This window comes from Rhea pennata, unplaced genomic scaffold (assembly GCF_028389875.1).
Source record: "Rhea pennata isolate bPtePen1 unplaced genomic scaffold, bPtePen1.pri scaffold_186, whole genome shotgun sequence".
Lineage (NCBI taxonomy): Eukaryota > Metazoa > Chordata > Aves > Rheiformes > Rheidae > Rhea > Rhea pennata.
In genome coordinates, this window is record NW_026907655.1 from 22,187 (window position 1) to 37,872 (window position 15,686).

A 15,686-nucleotide genomic window follows, 5' to 3' on the forward strand; every position below is an offset into this window, starting at 1 on the left:
GGGTGGGGCGAGCCGCTTCGGAAAGGGGCGGGGCGAGGCGAAGTCGGCCGGGAAGACCCGAAGGGAGCGGCGGAAAGAGCCGAAGCGGCGCGGGAGGCGTGTCGGGTGTTTCCGGCGCGGCGGCGGAAATGGCCGAGGGCCGGCGGCGGCGGCCATGTTGGGAGCCGCTGGGTGCTGAGGAGGCGCGAGCGTGAGGCGGCGGCTGGCAGCGGCCGGGCAGGGCCGAGCCGGGCCGAGCCGGGCCGAGCCAGGCCGAACCGGGCCGGGCCGTGCGGACTCGCCCCCGGTTTTCCCCCCCCCTCCCCCTTTCCCCTGCCCCCTTCTTCCCTTTCCTCCTCTCCCTTCCCCTTCCCCGGCCTCCCCCATGCCGGTGGCTTGGCCCCCCCCCCGCCCCCTGAGCGCGGCCCCGGGGCTCCCTCCTCCCCCCCCCGGCCCGCCCCACACACCGCCCTCCACGGCTTCCCTCTATCGCGATAGTCGTCGGGGCGGGGGGGCCGCCATGTCGAGCAGCGGCCGCAACCCCCTGCCCACCGTCAACGAGAGAGACGCGGAGCAGGTAGGTCCGCGGCCGGGACCCCCGCTCCGGGGGGGGGGGGGGGAGGGGGCTCTCTGTGAGGGGAAAAGGGGGGAGCAGGACCCCCCCTCCCCGCAATGGGGGACCCCCCCATCGAGGGGTCTGCGGTCCCGTTTTGGGGAGGATCGTCCCCAAATGGGGGAGGGGGCAGTCAGAGGAAAACGGGGTCCCGCTGGTTTGCCCCCCCCCCCAGCTTGCCCCTATGTGTTGGGTGCTCTTCTCCCCCCCCCAAAAAAAAAGGGGGGAGGGGGACACCCAGGGGTGTCAGCCCTTCCTGCCACACTCTGCGTGTGTGGGTGCAGCATTTGGGGGGCAGAGCCTCCCCCTCACCTCTGGTTCCTGGTACATGATGGCTGAGACCCCCCGGGGGAGGGGGGGGCTGCGTGGGAGGATGCCTGACTCGGGGTCCCCCGGCCCCACTTCTCAGGGCTGTAAGTTTGGGGTGTGCGGGTGTGAGCCCCCCCCTCGACCCGACGGCGCTGCGGGGGGAGCATTGTGGGGTCCCCCCCCAATGCTGGTGGGGTCTGTGGGGGTGGTGTCGTCCCCCCCCCCCCATTTGGAGCAAGATCCCTTCCCCCCCCCGCCCCACGGTGGGGGGCATTGGGGAGTTGAGGTGCCCCCACCCCCCTGCAAGGGAGTGGGGTGGAGGGCGAGGCAGGCACCCACCTCTGGGGGGGGGTATTTGATGTGGGGTCCCCCTTGGCTGGGGTAGCCACTGTGTACTGAGGACTGGGGGGGGGGCTTTTGGGGTGCCCCCTGGCTGGGGTAACCCCATGTGCATTGGAGGTGGGGTGGTTTTGCGGTGCCCCCCGGCTGGGGTGACCCTGTGTGTCGGGGGCCGGGGGCTTTTGGGGTGCCCCCCTGGCTGGGTAACCCCTGTGCACCGAGGGCTCCGGGGGGTTTTAGGGTGCCCCCCCATCTGGGTAACCTCGTGTGCTTCGGGGGCTGCGGAGGCTTTTGGGTGCCCCCCCGGCTGGGGTAACCCCTTTGTGCAGAGGGCTGGGGGGGCTTTTGGGGTGCCCCCTGGCTAGGGTAACCCCTGTGCGTCGAGGGCTCCGGGGGTTTTTGGGGTGCCCCCTGGCTGGGGTAACCCCTGTGTGTCGGGGGCGGGGGGGGTTTTGGGGTGCCCCCCTGGCTGGGGTAACCCCTGTGCGTCAGGGGCGGGGGGGTTTTGGGGTGCTCCCCTGGCTGGGGTAACCCCTGTGCATCGAGGGCTCCGGGGGTTTTTGGGGTGCCCCCTGGCTGCGGTAACCCCTGTGCGTCAGGGGCGGGGGGGTTTTGGGGTGCGCCCCGGCTGGGGTAACCCCTGTGCGTCAGGGGCGGGGGGGTTTTGGGGTGCTCCCCTGGCTGGGGTAACCCCTGTGCGTCAGGGGCGGGGGGGTTTTGGGGTGCCCCCCTGGCTGGGGTAACCCCTGTGCGTCAGGGGCGGGGGGGTTTTGGGGTGCTCCCCCGGCTGGGGTAACCCCTGTGCGTCGGGGGCGGGGGGGGTTTTGGGGTGCCCCCCTGGCTGGGGTAACCCCTGTGCGTCGAGGGCTCCGGGGGTTTTTGGGGTGCCCCCTGGCTGCGGTAACCCCTGTGTGTCGGGGGCGGGGGGGGTTTTGGGGTGCGCCCCAGCTGGGGTAACCCCGTGCGCCGAGGGCGGCGGGGTGCCTTTCACCCCTTTCCCTGCTTTGCCGTCCCCCTTCGGGGATGCTTCTCCTCGAGGAATCCATTTTGGGGGAGATCCTTGGTTTTTGGGGGCCTGTTCCCGGCTCGGGGTGCCGGGGGGACCCCGCTGAGAGCTGCATCTTGGGGGTGGGGGTCCTATGTAGCATCATTCGCGGCCCCCCCCCTCCCACTTCCTTCCCCAGGAGCCGGCACACCGGGAGCCGCGGATCCGCGGGGATCCTCGCCGGCGCCGGCCGCGGCCAGGCGGCTCCGTCGACGCCACCCGGCCCTTTCCCACGTGGTTTATCGCCGTCCCGCCGGCAAAACGGGCCCCGGGGCGCCGGCGCCTTGGGAGCGCCGCGGGAGAACGGGCCCCGGGGCGCCGGCGCCTTGGGAGCGCCGCGGGAGAACGGGCCCCGGGGCGCCGGCGCCTTGGGAGCGCCGCGGGAGAACGGGCCCCGGGGCGCCGGCGCCTTGGGAGCGCCGCGGGAGAACGGGCCCCGGGGCGCCGGCGCCTTGGGAGCGCCGCGGGAGAACGGGCCCCGGGCGCCGGCGCCTTGGGAGCGCCGCGGGAGAACGGGCCCCGGGCGCCGGCGCCTTGGGAGCGCCGCGGGAGAACGGCCCCGGGCGCCGGCGCCTTGGGAGCGCCGCGGGAGAACGGGCCCCGGGGCGCCGGCGCCTTGGGAGCGCCGCGGGAGAACGGGCCCCGGGGCGCCGGCGCCTTGGGAGCGCCGCGGGAGAACGGGCCCCGGGGCGCCGGCGCCTTGGGAGCGCCGCGGGAGAACGGGCCCCGGGGCGCCGGCGGCACCCGCCGGCCTCGGCTCCCGGCTCCGACCCTCGTTGGCGGAGCACGTTTCCAGGCCGACTGGGATTTGATTTTATTTTATTCCCCCCCCCCCACCACCACCACCTTGGCTGGGGCGGGTTATGTAATAGCGGCGGGTAATTATTCACGGCTTCGGGAGCGCGCGGAGGATCCGCCGGCGAGGGGGCGGGCGCCCGCCGGACCCCCCGGAGCGGCCCCGGGCCCGAGCCGGCTCCTCGGGGCCGCGCCGGCGCTCCGCTCTCCCTCCGGAGGCCTCGAAATCAGGGAGTCTTCCTCCGCTCGGGCGCGTCACGTGGCTTTGGTCTGGTGTTCTTCTCTTTTCCCCCTTTTTTTTTTTCCCTTATTTTTTTTTTTTTTTTTTTAAAGAAAGGATTCTTCAAAATAACTAAATTTGGCTGACATTTCAGCACGATCGATGGAAAGCTGTTTCGTGAGCTCGCTTCAGCTGCCTCGACTCTGAATCGCCAAAGCAGGGGGGATAAAAAAGCCTTCGTCCGCCCCTTCCCGGCGGGATCGCGGCTCGCCGCTCCTCGAGGAACCGGCCTTTTCCCTTCCCTTTTCCCCTCTTCCGTCCCGGTGCTTTTCCTCCCCGCCGCGAGCGGGATGCGGCGACGGGAGAAACGCGGGGCCCGACTCGGAGCCGCCGTTAATCCCCGACGGCGTCGCCGATCGTCCCGGTTCCTCGCCGAACCTCCGGCGCGGAGAGGAGCGGAGCCGCCGGCGCGGCCGGGCGCCTCGGAGCGTGGCGACGAGCTCCCGCCGCCCTCCTCTTCCTCGCGCCTTCCTCGGGATGCTTTCCTTAAGGCGCGGATAAGCCCCGGGGCCCGCGCGGGACGCGGCCGGCGGCTCCGAGCGCCCTGGGCGCTCCAGGTAGGCGCAGGGCGCTCCAGGTAGGCGCAGCCCCCGCCGAGGTTAACGGCCGAATTGCGAAACTTCCTGTTTTCTCCCTGCGTGTATTTCTTTTTGTTTTCTCTCAAAAAGGAACCTCGCGGGCGTGGGGTGCCGGGCGTCGAAACGCCGCCGCCTTCGCGCCCTTCCGCCGCTCCTCGGCCCCGTTTCCGTGCCCTCCGCGGAAAGTCGCCCCTCCGGGACGCGGCGGCTCCCGGACCTTGGGCTTCCCTTGCCCGTGGTCGGAATCGGGACTTTTAGACCCGGATTTTTACGCCTTCGGCGCGTTAGTTCCTGCACGGGGAAGCTCTTTTCCCTCCCCGCCGTTCCTCCGCGTGCCGGGGAGGCGCGTGCGGATTTGCCTTCCCCCTACCCTGGATTGCAGAGCCGCGAGCGGGGAGCCGCTTCTCCGGCCTCGTGCCGGAGGGGAGGAGGCGAACGGCAGCGGGGTTGGCGAGCGGGAAGCCCGGCCGGCGCCGAGCGCTTTTTCTGGAAAAAACGGGGGTAAGAGGCCGCCGGCTCAGCCGGGGAAGCGCCTTTCCCGCGTGGATCCTCCGGATCCTGCCGGAGGGGGCAGGGACCCGGAACCCTGGAGCCGCCGCCGCCGCCTTGCACAAGCAGGACGAGTCCTGCCGGAGCCGCGGCTCCCGGGAAGCGCTGGGGTGGGTTGGTTGGATCTTTTTTAATCGTCGGACCCTCGAGCCGTCGTTATTCCCGCCGTGCCGGGCGGTCGGACCGCTCCGCCGGAGCGGGGCGAAGGGAGCTGCCGCGCTCGCCGACCCCCCTTCCCGCGCAGCCAGACGGCGGGGGCGGCCGGAGAGGTAGGCGGGGAGGAGGCCGCGGATGGCGGCCGAACCGGTCGAGCCGGTCTTGGGAATGGCCCCGGCGTTCCCGGGCCAGTCGCTACTTGGGAGCGTTCAAATCCCGCCCAGGGAACAACGTCCTCGTCCCCATCGTCATCGTCGTCCTCGCTGCTGCGCGGAGGGAGCCGGAGCCGCCGCGTCCGCCTCGGAGCCTCCGTCCCCGGGCGAGGGGGGCCGGCGAGCCGCCGGAGCGCGTGAGTCCCGTCCCCGGCGCTTCCCGACTCGGCGTCGCCAGCCGGGAGGAGGGGAAAATCCGCGGGGGCGAGGGGAGCGCGGGGCGGATCGCGATCGCTTCCGCGGGTCCGCCGGCCCGGGCACGCCGGGAGCTTCTGGGGGCCGCTCCCTGGGGCGGTGCTCGCCCGGAGCCGGCGCCTCGGGATCCTTTCCGGCGGGAGCGGGCGGGGGGAATTGGACCCGAGACGGCGGGCGGAAGGAGCGGGTCGGGCGCGGGGCAGAGCCTGCTCCGACGAGGCGCGAGCGCCGCGGCCGCGGGTCGCCCGTCGGGGCCCCGCCGGTTTGACTGCGGAGCGATCCCGTCCCCGAATTTAACGGGAAAACCCTCCCGAACCGGCTCTGTCGGCGCGCTCCGGGCGGGACCGGTCTCAGTTGGTGTCGCTGAGGATTCACCTTCCCGGTTTTCCGGCTTTTCGTAACCAAAACCCGGCAGGTATTTTGGGTCGAGGCGAGGTGGCTGGGTCGGCCCTGCCGACCGGCCCCGGGGTGTTTACGGAGCGGGAGAGGCGGAAAAAGGCCCGGGAAGCGTGGAGCGAGCCGGCGGCGTTCCCGGGGAACGCTCACCTCCGGCTTTCTGTCGCCGGGACGGCGCCGGGCGCGGGATCGGGGCCCGCTTTTACCTCCGTCTCCCGGCGAATAAAACGCCTGGAGCAATCCCGGCGTTTCCCCCTCCTCCTTCCAGTAACTCCACTCTATCTCCGGCCGCGGAGAGCAGCCGCTCCGGCCGCGGAGGAGCTCAACGGCGGCTTTGTAGCGGAGCCTCCTCCTCGCCCTGCCTGGCACCGCCGGGAGTCTGAAGAGCAACAGTCGTCTCAAGTGCTCCCTTTTTTTTTTTTTTTTTTTTTCCCTCGTTTCCCTGAGCAACCGGAGCTGCCGGATGGAGCCGGGCGCCCGGCTCGGCGCAGGGTGGCTCCTGCTGCGCTCGCCCTCCTCGGCTCTAACCGGCCGCCGAGCGGGTGATTCCCGAGCGGGTGATTCCCGAGCGGGGCCGGGACGCTCCGAGCGTCGTCCCCCTCTTCGGCCCGCGGAGCGCTCGCGCCGCCGGACCGTCTCTGCCGGCTCTTCCCGACGCTTCCCGGCCTCCGCCGGGGCGAAACGGCCCCAGGCCGCTCTCCGGAGGCACCGGCGGCCGCGGGCCCCTTTGGTCGAGCTCCCTTTTCCCTCCCCCTTTCCCGCTCGGAGAGGGGAAAATCCCGGTCGGAGCGAGGATGGCAGGGGCCGGGGGCTGCCGGCGGGAACGGTCTGAGCGTCGCGGGAGGAATTACTGGAGCGCGGCGCCTTTCCCGGGCCGGGAATCGCGTTCCCGGTGCCCCTTATCCCCGCCGCCACCGGAAAGCGGGATGCCGTGGGGATACGTGGCCCGAAATCCGCAGCGGCCGGCTCCGGGCGCTCCTTCCTCGCCCGGCGCTGCTCGAATCCGCCCGCTTTCGAGGCAGAGCCGCCCGGAAAAGCCTCTCCGCCCGGAGCGGAGGAGGAGGCTCCGATACGGCCTCGGGGCGTCCGCACCCCGAAACCTTTCAGGAAAAGGAGGATTGGGTTTCTTTTTCCGCCCTGCCTCTCTCCCGCGGCGGAAAGAAGAGCCGCCGGGATGCCGGGGGCCTCCTCTCGCTCCGCGCCGGCCCCTGGGAACGGCGCTGGCACGGGGAGCGGTTTCCCAGCGCCGCCCCGCAGATAAACGCCGGCCAAAACCCGCGTTGGAAGCGTCGGCTCTCGCTCGCCGGGTGCTATTTTTCCCACCCCTCCAGCCGCTCCGCGCCGCCCTTATCTCCCGTCCCGAGCCGCCTCCTCCGTCTCCTCCGCGGGGCCGCGCTCGGGAACGCCGCGGGAGCCGCTCCGCTCCCGCCCTCGGAGCCGCCTCCGTCGCCGGGAGCGATAAACCCTTGAGTTAATTCCCCGGCAGCGGCGCCATATGGCGAGCGGCGCTTTCGCCCTGTTGCCACAGTAGTTTTTTGGCAGCCGCAGGCTCTCTTTTTCTCACTTTTCCAACTAATCCCTTTAAAAAAAAATAATAAGGAAGCGGAAGGTGGGGGGGAGGAAGCCCCCAAGGTCCCCCCCCCCCCCAACCCCGAGCCCGGGGCGCATCCAAAATCTGCCCTTTTCAGCCCGGATCTGCGAGCCGGCGCGGCGGGGGAGAGGGTTGGATTTCCCTTTCCCGGAGGGAAAGCGTCGCTCCCGGCTGCTTCCCGCAAACATCCACCGCTTTCTGCCTCGCGCGCCGAGGGTCGGCTCGGGAATAAATCCCGATGTCCGCCCGGCTCGATCGCTTCCGCGTGGAAGCAGCGGACGACTCGCGCGCGCGCGTGGGATTCGGAGAAGCCCTGCCGTCCCGGCCGCTCCTTTTGGGGGCTTTTCCCCCCACCCAGTTTTGGGTGCTGTTATCGGTGGGCAGGGAAGAGCCGCCCAGAGCCGCTTTGGATTTGAGTCGTGGGCGCTGGTTCGTGCTCGGAGGCGAAGCCGGGATCCGCGCCGGGGGAAGCGATTCCCCAGCTCCCGGTAACGCGGCGCGGGAAGAACCGGTGGAGAAACTCCTTAACGGGAAAAACGGAGCTTTTCCAGCGCCGAAACCTTCCGGCGAAGGTGGAAGGCGGGATTTAGCGGTGGGGATTGTTTCAGGCGCCTCCTGCCACCCTTCCCCACCCCGGAGCCCTCGGCTCTCTCCCTCCGGGAACGTCCCCGGAGGCGCTCGGCGCGGGGGATGTCGGCGCCGAGCGTCTCCGGAGCCGGCGCTCGGCACCCGCCGCGGCGTGACGCAGCCGTGCCCGGCGTCGAGGAAGAGGAAACGGCGGCGGCTCTGCCCCCAGCCGAGCGCCGGGTCCCGCCGCGCCGCCGGCGCCCTTCCCGGCCCGCGCCGGCCTCGGGAAGCGGCCGATGCGCCGGCTGCTCCCGCGCCGCCGGGAAAGCGCCGGCGAGCTGCGGCGTCCCCTCCTCGGCGCCCGGGAGCGAGCCGGCGGCGCGGAGCCCCCGGCCCGGCTCCGCTTCCCGCCGCTCCGGCCCCGCGCGACGGGCGGAAAGCCGGACGGCTCCCGGGTAAGGGACGAGCGAGCGGCCGGCCGCTCGGCTCGCGAAACGTTTCCGCGGCCGGCACGCGCCCGGAAGGAAGGAGGGCGACCCCGCCGGCTCTTCCGCTCCCGGGGCCGCTCGCTGGTTTTATTTTTCTTCCTTAAAAAGACCGATCTCGGAGGGGGGGTGGGGGGGGGGGAATCCCGTGCTCGGCAGCGCCGGAGCCGGGCCGCTTCCCCTTTTCCCCGCGGTTTCCACCCCGTTTTCCACGGAGGAGCCGCGTGCCGGCGGAGAGGGGGAAAATCCCGCCGGGCGCCGTGGCCTTGCTGGCCCCATCCCTCCTCCTCCTCCTCCTCCTCCTCCTCCTCCTCCTCCTCCGCCCGCCTGAGTCACCGCGGCAGCGGCTTCCGCCGCGGAAGGATGCTCCGAGCCGCCGAGGGCTCCGCACGCGCGCGGGGCCCGAGCCCAAGCCCGGGGCTCGGACCCGGCCCGGGCGCCGCCGCCAAAACTCCCTTTTTGGGGTTGTTTCCTCCCCCCCCCCGGGTTGCGATATCGCGGTGTCGCCCGTCCCGCCGAGCGCTTAGAAACCCGGGGCCCCAGGGGCCGCCGCCGCCCGCTCTCCCCTAATTAACCCGAGCTGTAATTAAGCGCGCCGTAATTAAGCGCACCGGGAGCTTCCCCGGGGCGGGGGGGGGGGGGGGGAGGTTCTCCCGGCTCCGGCGCCTCGGGCCCGAGCGGAGCTTTTTATATCCCCCCCCCCCCCCCCGGACACGCACCCCGGCTCGGCCTATTTTTGCGCCCGGCGCGCCCCGGGACGGGCCCGGCCGTGCCTCGCGGGCGGGTTTATTTCGGGGCGGAGCGAGCGGTTTCCCGCTGGGATCGGGGCCGGAGCGGGCAGGGAAAAGCGCCGCCGCCGCTCGCTCAAACCCCTCCGTTTTAAGGCGCTTTTTTTTGGGGGGGGGGGTTCCGGAGCGCCATGGACCCCCAAAATCCCCGGCTCGCGCCGCCGCGTTCGATCCCGCTTTTCGCCGGCGGCTCACGCGAGCCGGTGTCTGGGGGCCGCCGGAGCGCGGCGGGGGGGGGGGGGGGGGGGGCGCGGCCGAGCCCCTTTTCCCGCGGGTTTCTCCCCGTTTTCGGCCCCGGAGCGGGGCCCTTCCCGCCGCCGCGGAGCCGGGACGCTCCTGCCGGGAGAGCGGCGCTGGGGAAAAGCCGTATTTTTAGCGCTCTATATTTAGGCCTTTCCCGCAAAGGCCCGGCCCGTTTGGGGAAGGAGGAGCGACGCGTTTTGGGGGGAAAAGCCAGGTATTTGGGCACCCGTCCGGGCGGAGCGGGGGGGGAGCAGGCGTCCGGCACCGTCTGGGGAGAAAACGCAGGTATTTGGGCACCCCCGGGGGTGGAAGTACGAGTGTCCCGGCGCCCGACCGGGGGAGAACCCAGGCGTCCGGGCACCTTTTGGGGGGAAAACAGAGATGTTTGGGCACCCGCATCATGGAGAACCCCGGGTGTCTGGGCACCTTTTTGGGGAAAAACAGAGATATTCGGGCATCCGCGTCGTGGAGAATCCAGGCGTCCAGGCATGTTTCGTGGGGGAAATAGAGATATTTGGGCACCCGCCTCTGGGGGAGAACCAGGCGTCTGGGCACCTTTTTTGGGGGAAAATAGAGATACTTGGGCACCCGCTTCCGGGGCAGAACCCGGGTGTCTGAGCACCTTTGGGGGTGGGGGGAGCGCAGGTATCGCGGGCACCTTTTGGGGGGAAACCTGGGTGTTTGAGCACCTTTCTGGGGGGGGGGGGGGGGGGAGCGCAGGTATCCGGGCACCTTTTGGGGGGAAACCCTGGGTGTTTGAGCACCTTTCTGGGGGTGGGGGGAGCGCAGGTATCCGGGCACCTTTTGGGGGGAAACCTGGGTGTTTGAGCACCTTTCTGGGGGTGGGGGGAGCGCAGGTATCCAGGCACCTTTTGGGGGGGGGGAGCACAGGTATCTGGGCACCTTTCTGGGAAAACGCTGGGTGTCCGGGCACCTTTCTGGGGGGGGGGAGCGCAGATATCTGGGCACCTTTCTGGGGAGAAACCCTGGGTGTCCGGGCACCTTTCTGGGGGGGGGGAGCGCAGGTATCCAGGCACCTTTTGGGGGGGGGGAGCACAGGTATCTGGGCACCTTTCTGGGGAAAACGCTGGGTGTCCGGGCACCTTTCTGGGGGGGGGGAGCGCAGATATCTGGGCACCTTTCTGGGGAGAACCCCGGGTGTCCGGGCACCTTTCTGGGGGGGGGGAGCACAGATATCTGGGCACCTTTCTGGGGAAAACCTGGGTGTCCGGGCACCTTTCTGGGGGGGGGAGCGCAGATATCTGGGCACCTTTCTGGGGAAAACCCTGGGTGTCCAGGCACCTTTCTGGGGGGGGGAGCGCAGATATCTGGGCACCTTTCTGGGAGAAACCCTGGGTGTCCGGGCACCTTTCTGGGGGGGGGGAGCGCAGATATCTGGGCACCTTTCTGGGAGAAACCCTGGGTGTCCAGGCACCTTTCTGGGGGGGGGGGGGAGCACAGGTATCCGGGCACCTTTCTGGGGAGAAACCCTGGGTGTCCGGGCACCTTTCTGGGGGGGGGAGCGCAGATATCTGGGCACCTTTCTGGGGAGAAACCCTGGGTGTCCGGGCACCTTTCTGGGGGGGAGGGCAGTGCAGATATCTGGGCACCTTTCTGGGGAAAACCCCGGGTGTCCGGGCACCTTTCTGGGGGGGGGGGAGCACAGGTATCCGGGCACCTTTCTGGGGAGAAACCCTGGGTGTCCAGGCACCTTTCTGGGGGGGGGGGGAGCACAGGTATCCAGGCACCTTTCTGGGGAGAAACCCTGGGTGTCCGGGCACCTTTCTGGGGGGGGGAGCGCAGATATCTGGGCACCTTTCTGGGGAGAAACCCTGGGTGTCCAGGCACCTTTCTGGGGGGGGGAGTGCAGATATCTGGGCACCTTTCTGGGGGGGGGAAGCACAGGTATCCGGGCACCTCTCGGGGGACGACGCGGGGCGTCCCGGCACCCATTTTGAGGGAGAAACGCGGGTTTCCAAGCGCCTTTTTGGGGGGGGGGGGTGTAAAATACCCGGGGGGCCCGTTGCGGGGAGGAGGGTGGGGGGGGGGGCACCCCTCTTCCGGGGCGGTGGGGACGGGGCACGGCGGCTCCGGGGCGCGGCGGCAGCACCCCCCCCTCCCCACCCCGCCGCCGCCGCCCCGGGCGGACTTTGCTCCGGGCCGGCCCGCGGCAGCTCCCGCCCCACGGCCGTTTCCCCCCCCCCAGCCGGCGCCGGCCCCCGCCGACGGCAAGGGCGGCGGGAAGCCCAACATGCTGCGGGGCGCAACTCGGCCGCCTCCGCCGACGAGCAGCCCCACGTCGGCAACTACCGCCTGCTCAAGACCATCGGCAAGGGCAACTTCGCCAAGGTCAAGCTGGCCCGGCACGTCCTCACGGGCAAGGAGGTGAGCGCGGCGCGGCGTGGAGGGGGGGGACGGGGACGGGGGGGACGGGGGGGACACGGCGGCCCTCACCCCTCCCCGCCTCTGCCCGCAGGTCGCCGTGAAGATCATCGACAAGACGCAGCTCAACTCCTCCAGCCTGCAGAAGGTGGGTGTGTATGTTGGGGGGGGCCCGGACGCCTGGGCCCCGCTCCGAGGGGGCCGGCTGATGGGTTTCGGGTGACGGCGTCTAAAATCCCCCCTCCCCACCTTTTTTTTTTCCCCCCCCACCTCTCTCCTTTTCTCGCAGCTCTTCCGGAAGTGCGGATAATGAAGGTGCTGAACCACCCCAACATAGGTGAGCGGCGGCGGGGAGGGGGCGCGTGGGGGCACCCCCCCCCCCCGGCGGGGTGTCACTCCACCGGGTGTTGGGGGGGGGGGGGAGGAGGCTCGGGGGAGCCCCCCCCCCCCCCGGCCTCGCCGGCAGCCCCTGCAGCCCCGCTCGGCCTCTCGCAGTGAAGCTCTTCGAGGTGATCGAGACGGAGAAGACGCTCTACCTCGTGATGGAGTACGCCAGCGGGGGTGAGCGCGGGGCGGGCGGGCACCCGGCGGGGACCCGGCGGGGACGGGCAGGGGACCCGGTGGGGTGGCACGGGGCGGGCAGGGGACCCAGCGGGGACGGGCAGGGGACCCAGTGGGGTGGCACAGGATGAGCAGGGGACCCGGCGGGGACGGGCAGGGCGCCCATCGGGGTGGCACGGGGCGGGCAGGGGACCCAGCGGGGACGGGCAGGGGACCCAGTGGGGTGGCACAGGATGAGCAGGGGACCCGGCGGGGACGGGCAGGGCGCCCATCGGGGTGGCACGGGGCGGGCAGGGGACCCAGCGGGGACGGGCAGGGGACCCAGTGGGGTGGCACAGGATGAGCAGGGGACCCGGCGGGGACGGGCAGGGGACCCGGTGGGGTGGCACGGGGCGGGCAGGGGACCCAACGGGGACGGGCAGGGGACCCAGTGGGGTGGCACAGGATGAGCAGGGGACCCCGGCGGGGACGGGCAGGGGACCCGGTGGGGTGGCACGGGGCGGGCAGGGGACCCAACGGGGACGGGCAGGGCGCCCGTCGGGTGGCACGGGGCGGGCAGGGGACCCAGCTCAGGGTGGGCAGGGGACAGACAGGGATGGACAGGGACACCCTTGGTGGCCCAGGGTGGGCAGGGGACACTCGTGGTTGCCTGGGGTGGGCAGGGGACACCTGTAGTGGGCAGGAGATGCTTGGGGTGGGCAGGGGACAGGCAGGGATGGGCAGGGGACACTCGTGGTTGCCTGGGGTGGGCAGGGGACAGGCAGGGGACACCCGGGGTGGGCAGGGGACGGGCAGGGGACACCCGGGGTGGGCAGGGGACGCCCAGCATGGGCAGGGGACACCTGGGGCAGCCCGAACGGGCAAGAGATGGCAGGGGGCACCCGGGACAGGCAAGGGACGGGCAGAGGATGCCCAGGGTGGGCAGGGGGCACCCAGGGTGGGCAGGGGACACTCTGGGTGGGCAGGAGAGGGGCAGGGGACACCCAGCGTGGGCAGGGGCACCCGGGACGGGCAGGGGGACGGGCAGGGGGACCCCCAGCGTGGGCAGGGGACCCCCAGAGTGGGCAGGGGACACCCCGAGTGGGCAGGGGACGGGCGGGGGACACCCAGCGTGGGCAGGGGACGCCCAGGGCGGCTCGGGACAGGCGGGGGACGCCCCGGGGTGGGTAGGGGTCACCCGTGGTGGCCCGGGACGGGGGGGGGGACGCCCGGGAGGGGGCAGGGGGGCGGCAGGGGCCGGGCGGTGGGGGCGGCGGGGCGCGTCTCACGGCCGCCCTCTCCCCCAGGCGAGGTCTTCGACCTACCTGGTGGCCCACGGGCGCATGAAGGAGAAGGAGGCGCGGGGCGAAGTTCCGACAGGTGGGGGGCGCCGGCGGGGCCGGGCACCCCCCGGGACCCCCCCCGGGACCCCCAGGACCCCCCCCCCGGGACCCCCGGCCCCCCACGACAGCCCCTCTCTTGCAGATCGTCTCTGCTGTGCAGTACTGCCACCAGAAGTTCATCGTACATAGAGACCTGAAGGTGAGACCCCCCCCCCGCCCCGGCCCACCCCCCCCCACAGGGTCCCCACTCGCCCCCCCATCTCCCCCTTTGCGCCCCCACAAGTCCTGCCTCGCTTCCCCCCTCCCCTCCCCCCCCCCCCCCCCCCCCGAATCTCTCTTTACCGTGGGGGGGCCAGTGCCCAGCAGACCACCCCCAGGGCAGTGTCTGGACCCCCCTCGGAGACCCCTGGGGCAGTGCCCGGCCCCCCCCCAGGATCCATGGGGCAGTGCCCAGATCCCTCAGGGATCCGTGGGACAACACCTGGACAATTATGGGGCCGCGTGCAGGCCCCCCCCAGGATCCATAGGGCCACGTGTAGACCCCCCCAGGATCCATGGGGCAATGCGCAGACCCCCCGAGGATCCACGGGGCCACGTGCAGACCCCCCCCAGGATCCACGGGGCCACGTGCAGACCCCCCCAGGATCCACGGGGCCATGCGCAGACCCCCCCCAGGATCCATGCAGTCATGTGCAGACCCCCCAGGATCCATGGGGCCACGCGCAGACCCCCCCCAGGATCCATGGGGCCACGTGCAGACCCCCCAGGATCCATGGGGCCACGCGCAGACCCCCCCAGGATCCACGGGGCCACATGCAGACCCCCCCCAGGATCCACGGGGCCATGTGCAGACCCCCCCCCAGGATCCATGGGGCCACGTGCAGACCCCCCAGGATCCACGCAGTCATGTGCAGACCCCCCAGGATCCATGGGGCCACGCGCAGACCCCCCCGAGGATCCATGGGGCCACGTGCAGACCCCCCCCAGGATCCATGGGGCCACGTGCAGACCCCCCCCCAGGATCCATGGGGCCACGTGCAGACCCCCCAGGATCCACGGGGCCATGTGCAGACCCCCCCCCAGGATCCATGGGGCCACGTGCAGACCCCCCAGGATCCATGGGGCCACGCGCAGACCCCCCCAGGATCCACGGGGCCATGTGCAGACCCCCCCCCAGGATCCATGGGGCCACGTGCAGACCCCCCAGGATCCACGCAGTCATGTGCAGACCCCCCAGGATCCATGGGGCCCACGCGCAGACCCCCCCGAGGATCCATGGGGCCACGTGCAGACCCCCCCCAGGATCCACGGGGCCATGTGCAGACCCCCCCCCAGGATCCATGGGGCCACGTGCAGACCCCCCCGAGGACCCATGGGGCAACGCGCAGAGCCCCCAGGATCCATGGGGCCACGTGCAGACCCCCCCCAGGATCCACGGGGCCATGTGCAGACCCCCCCCCAGGATCCATGGGGCCACGTGCAGACCCCCCCGAGGACCCATGGGGCAACGCGCAGACCCCCCAGGATCCATGGGGCCATGCGCAGACCCCCCCCAGGATCCATGGGGCCATGCGCAGACCCCCCCCAGGATCCACGGGGCCACGTGCAGACCCCCCCCCAGGATCCATGGGGCCACGTGCAGACCCCCCCGAGGACCCATGGGGCAACGCGCAGAGCCCCCCAGGACCCCCGAGGCGGCACCCAGCCCCCCCCCCCCGCCCGCAGCCCCCAGCCCCCCCCTCCCTCCCGCGGGCGCCGGCTGACGCTCTCCGGCAGGCCGAGAACCTGCTGCTCGACGCCGACATGAACATCAAAATCGCCGACTTCGGCTTCAGCAACGAGTTCACGTTCGGGAACAAGCTGGACACGTTCTGCGGGTCGCCGCCCTACGCCGCCCCCGAGCTCTTCCAGGGCAAGAAGTACGACGGCCCCGAGGTCGACGTCTGGAGCCTCGGCGTCATCCTCTACACCCTGGTCAGCGGCTCGCTGCCCTTCGACGGGCAGAACCTCAAGGTAGCGCCCGGACGCCTGGGCCCGCCGGGCCGGGAGGGCTGCGCGAGGGTTGGGGGGGGGGGGGGGGTCCGTGGCCTGGCCTGGCCCGGCCCGGCCCGGCCCGGCCGCTTCGCGGTGACGCCGGCGCCCGTCGCAGGAGCTGCGGGAACGGGTCTTGCGGGGCAAGTACCGGATCCCCTTCTACATGTCGACCGACTGCGAGAACCTGCTGAAGAAGTTCCTCATCCTCAACCCCACCAAGAGGGGCACCCTGGAGGTGGGTGGCACCCTGGGCACCCCCCCTCCCCC

At 71.6% G+C, this 15,686-nt stretch overlaps 1 protein-coding gene across 1 annotated transcript; it reads left to right on the forward strand.

Moving 5' to 3' along the window:
• Positions 1-287: 287 nt before the first annotated feature.
• Positions 288-15,654, forward strand: LOC134154259 (serine/threonine-protein kinase MARK2-like; the record flags this gene model as incomplete). Its single annotated transcript, XM_062601003.1, has 10 exons — positions 288-556; positions 7,135-7,168; positions 11,366-11,505; positions 11,597-11,654; positions 11,792-11,839; positions 11,998-12,067; positions 13,355-13,407; positions 13,514-13,584; positions 15,162-15,398; positions 15,535-15,654. Coding segments are annotated over exons 1-10 (1,023 nt in total), but the record flags the coding sequence as incomplete, so codon positions are not given.
• Positions 15,655-15,686: the final 32 nt, after the last annotated feature.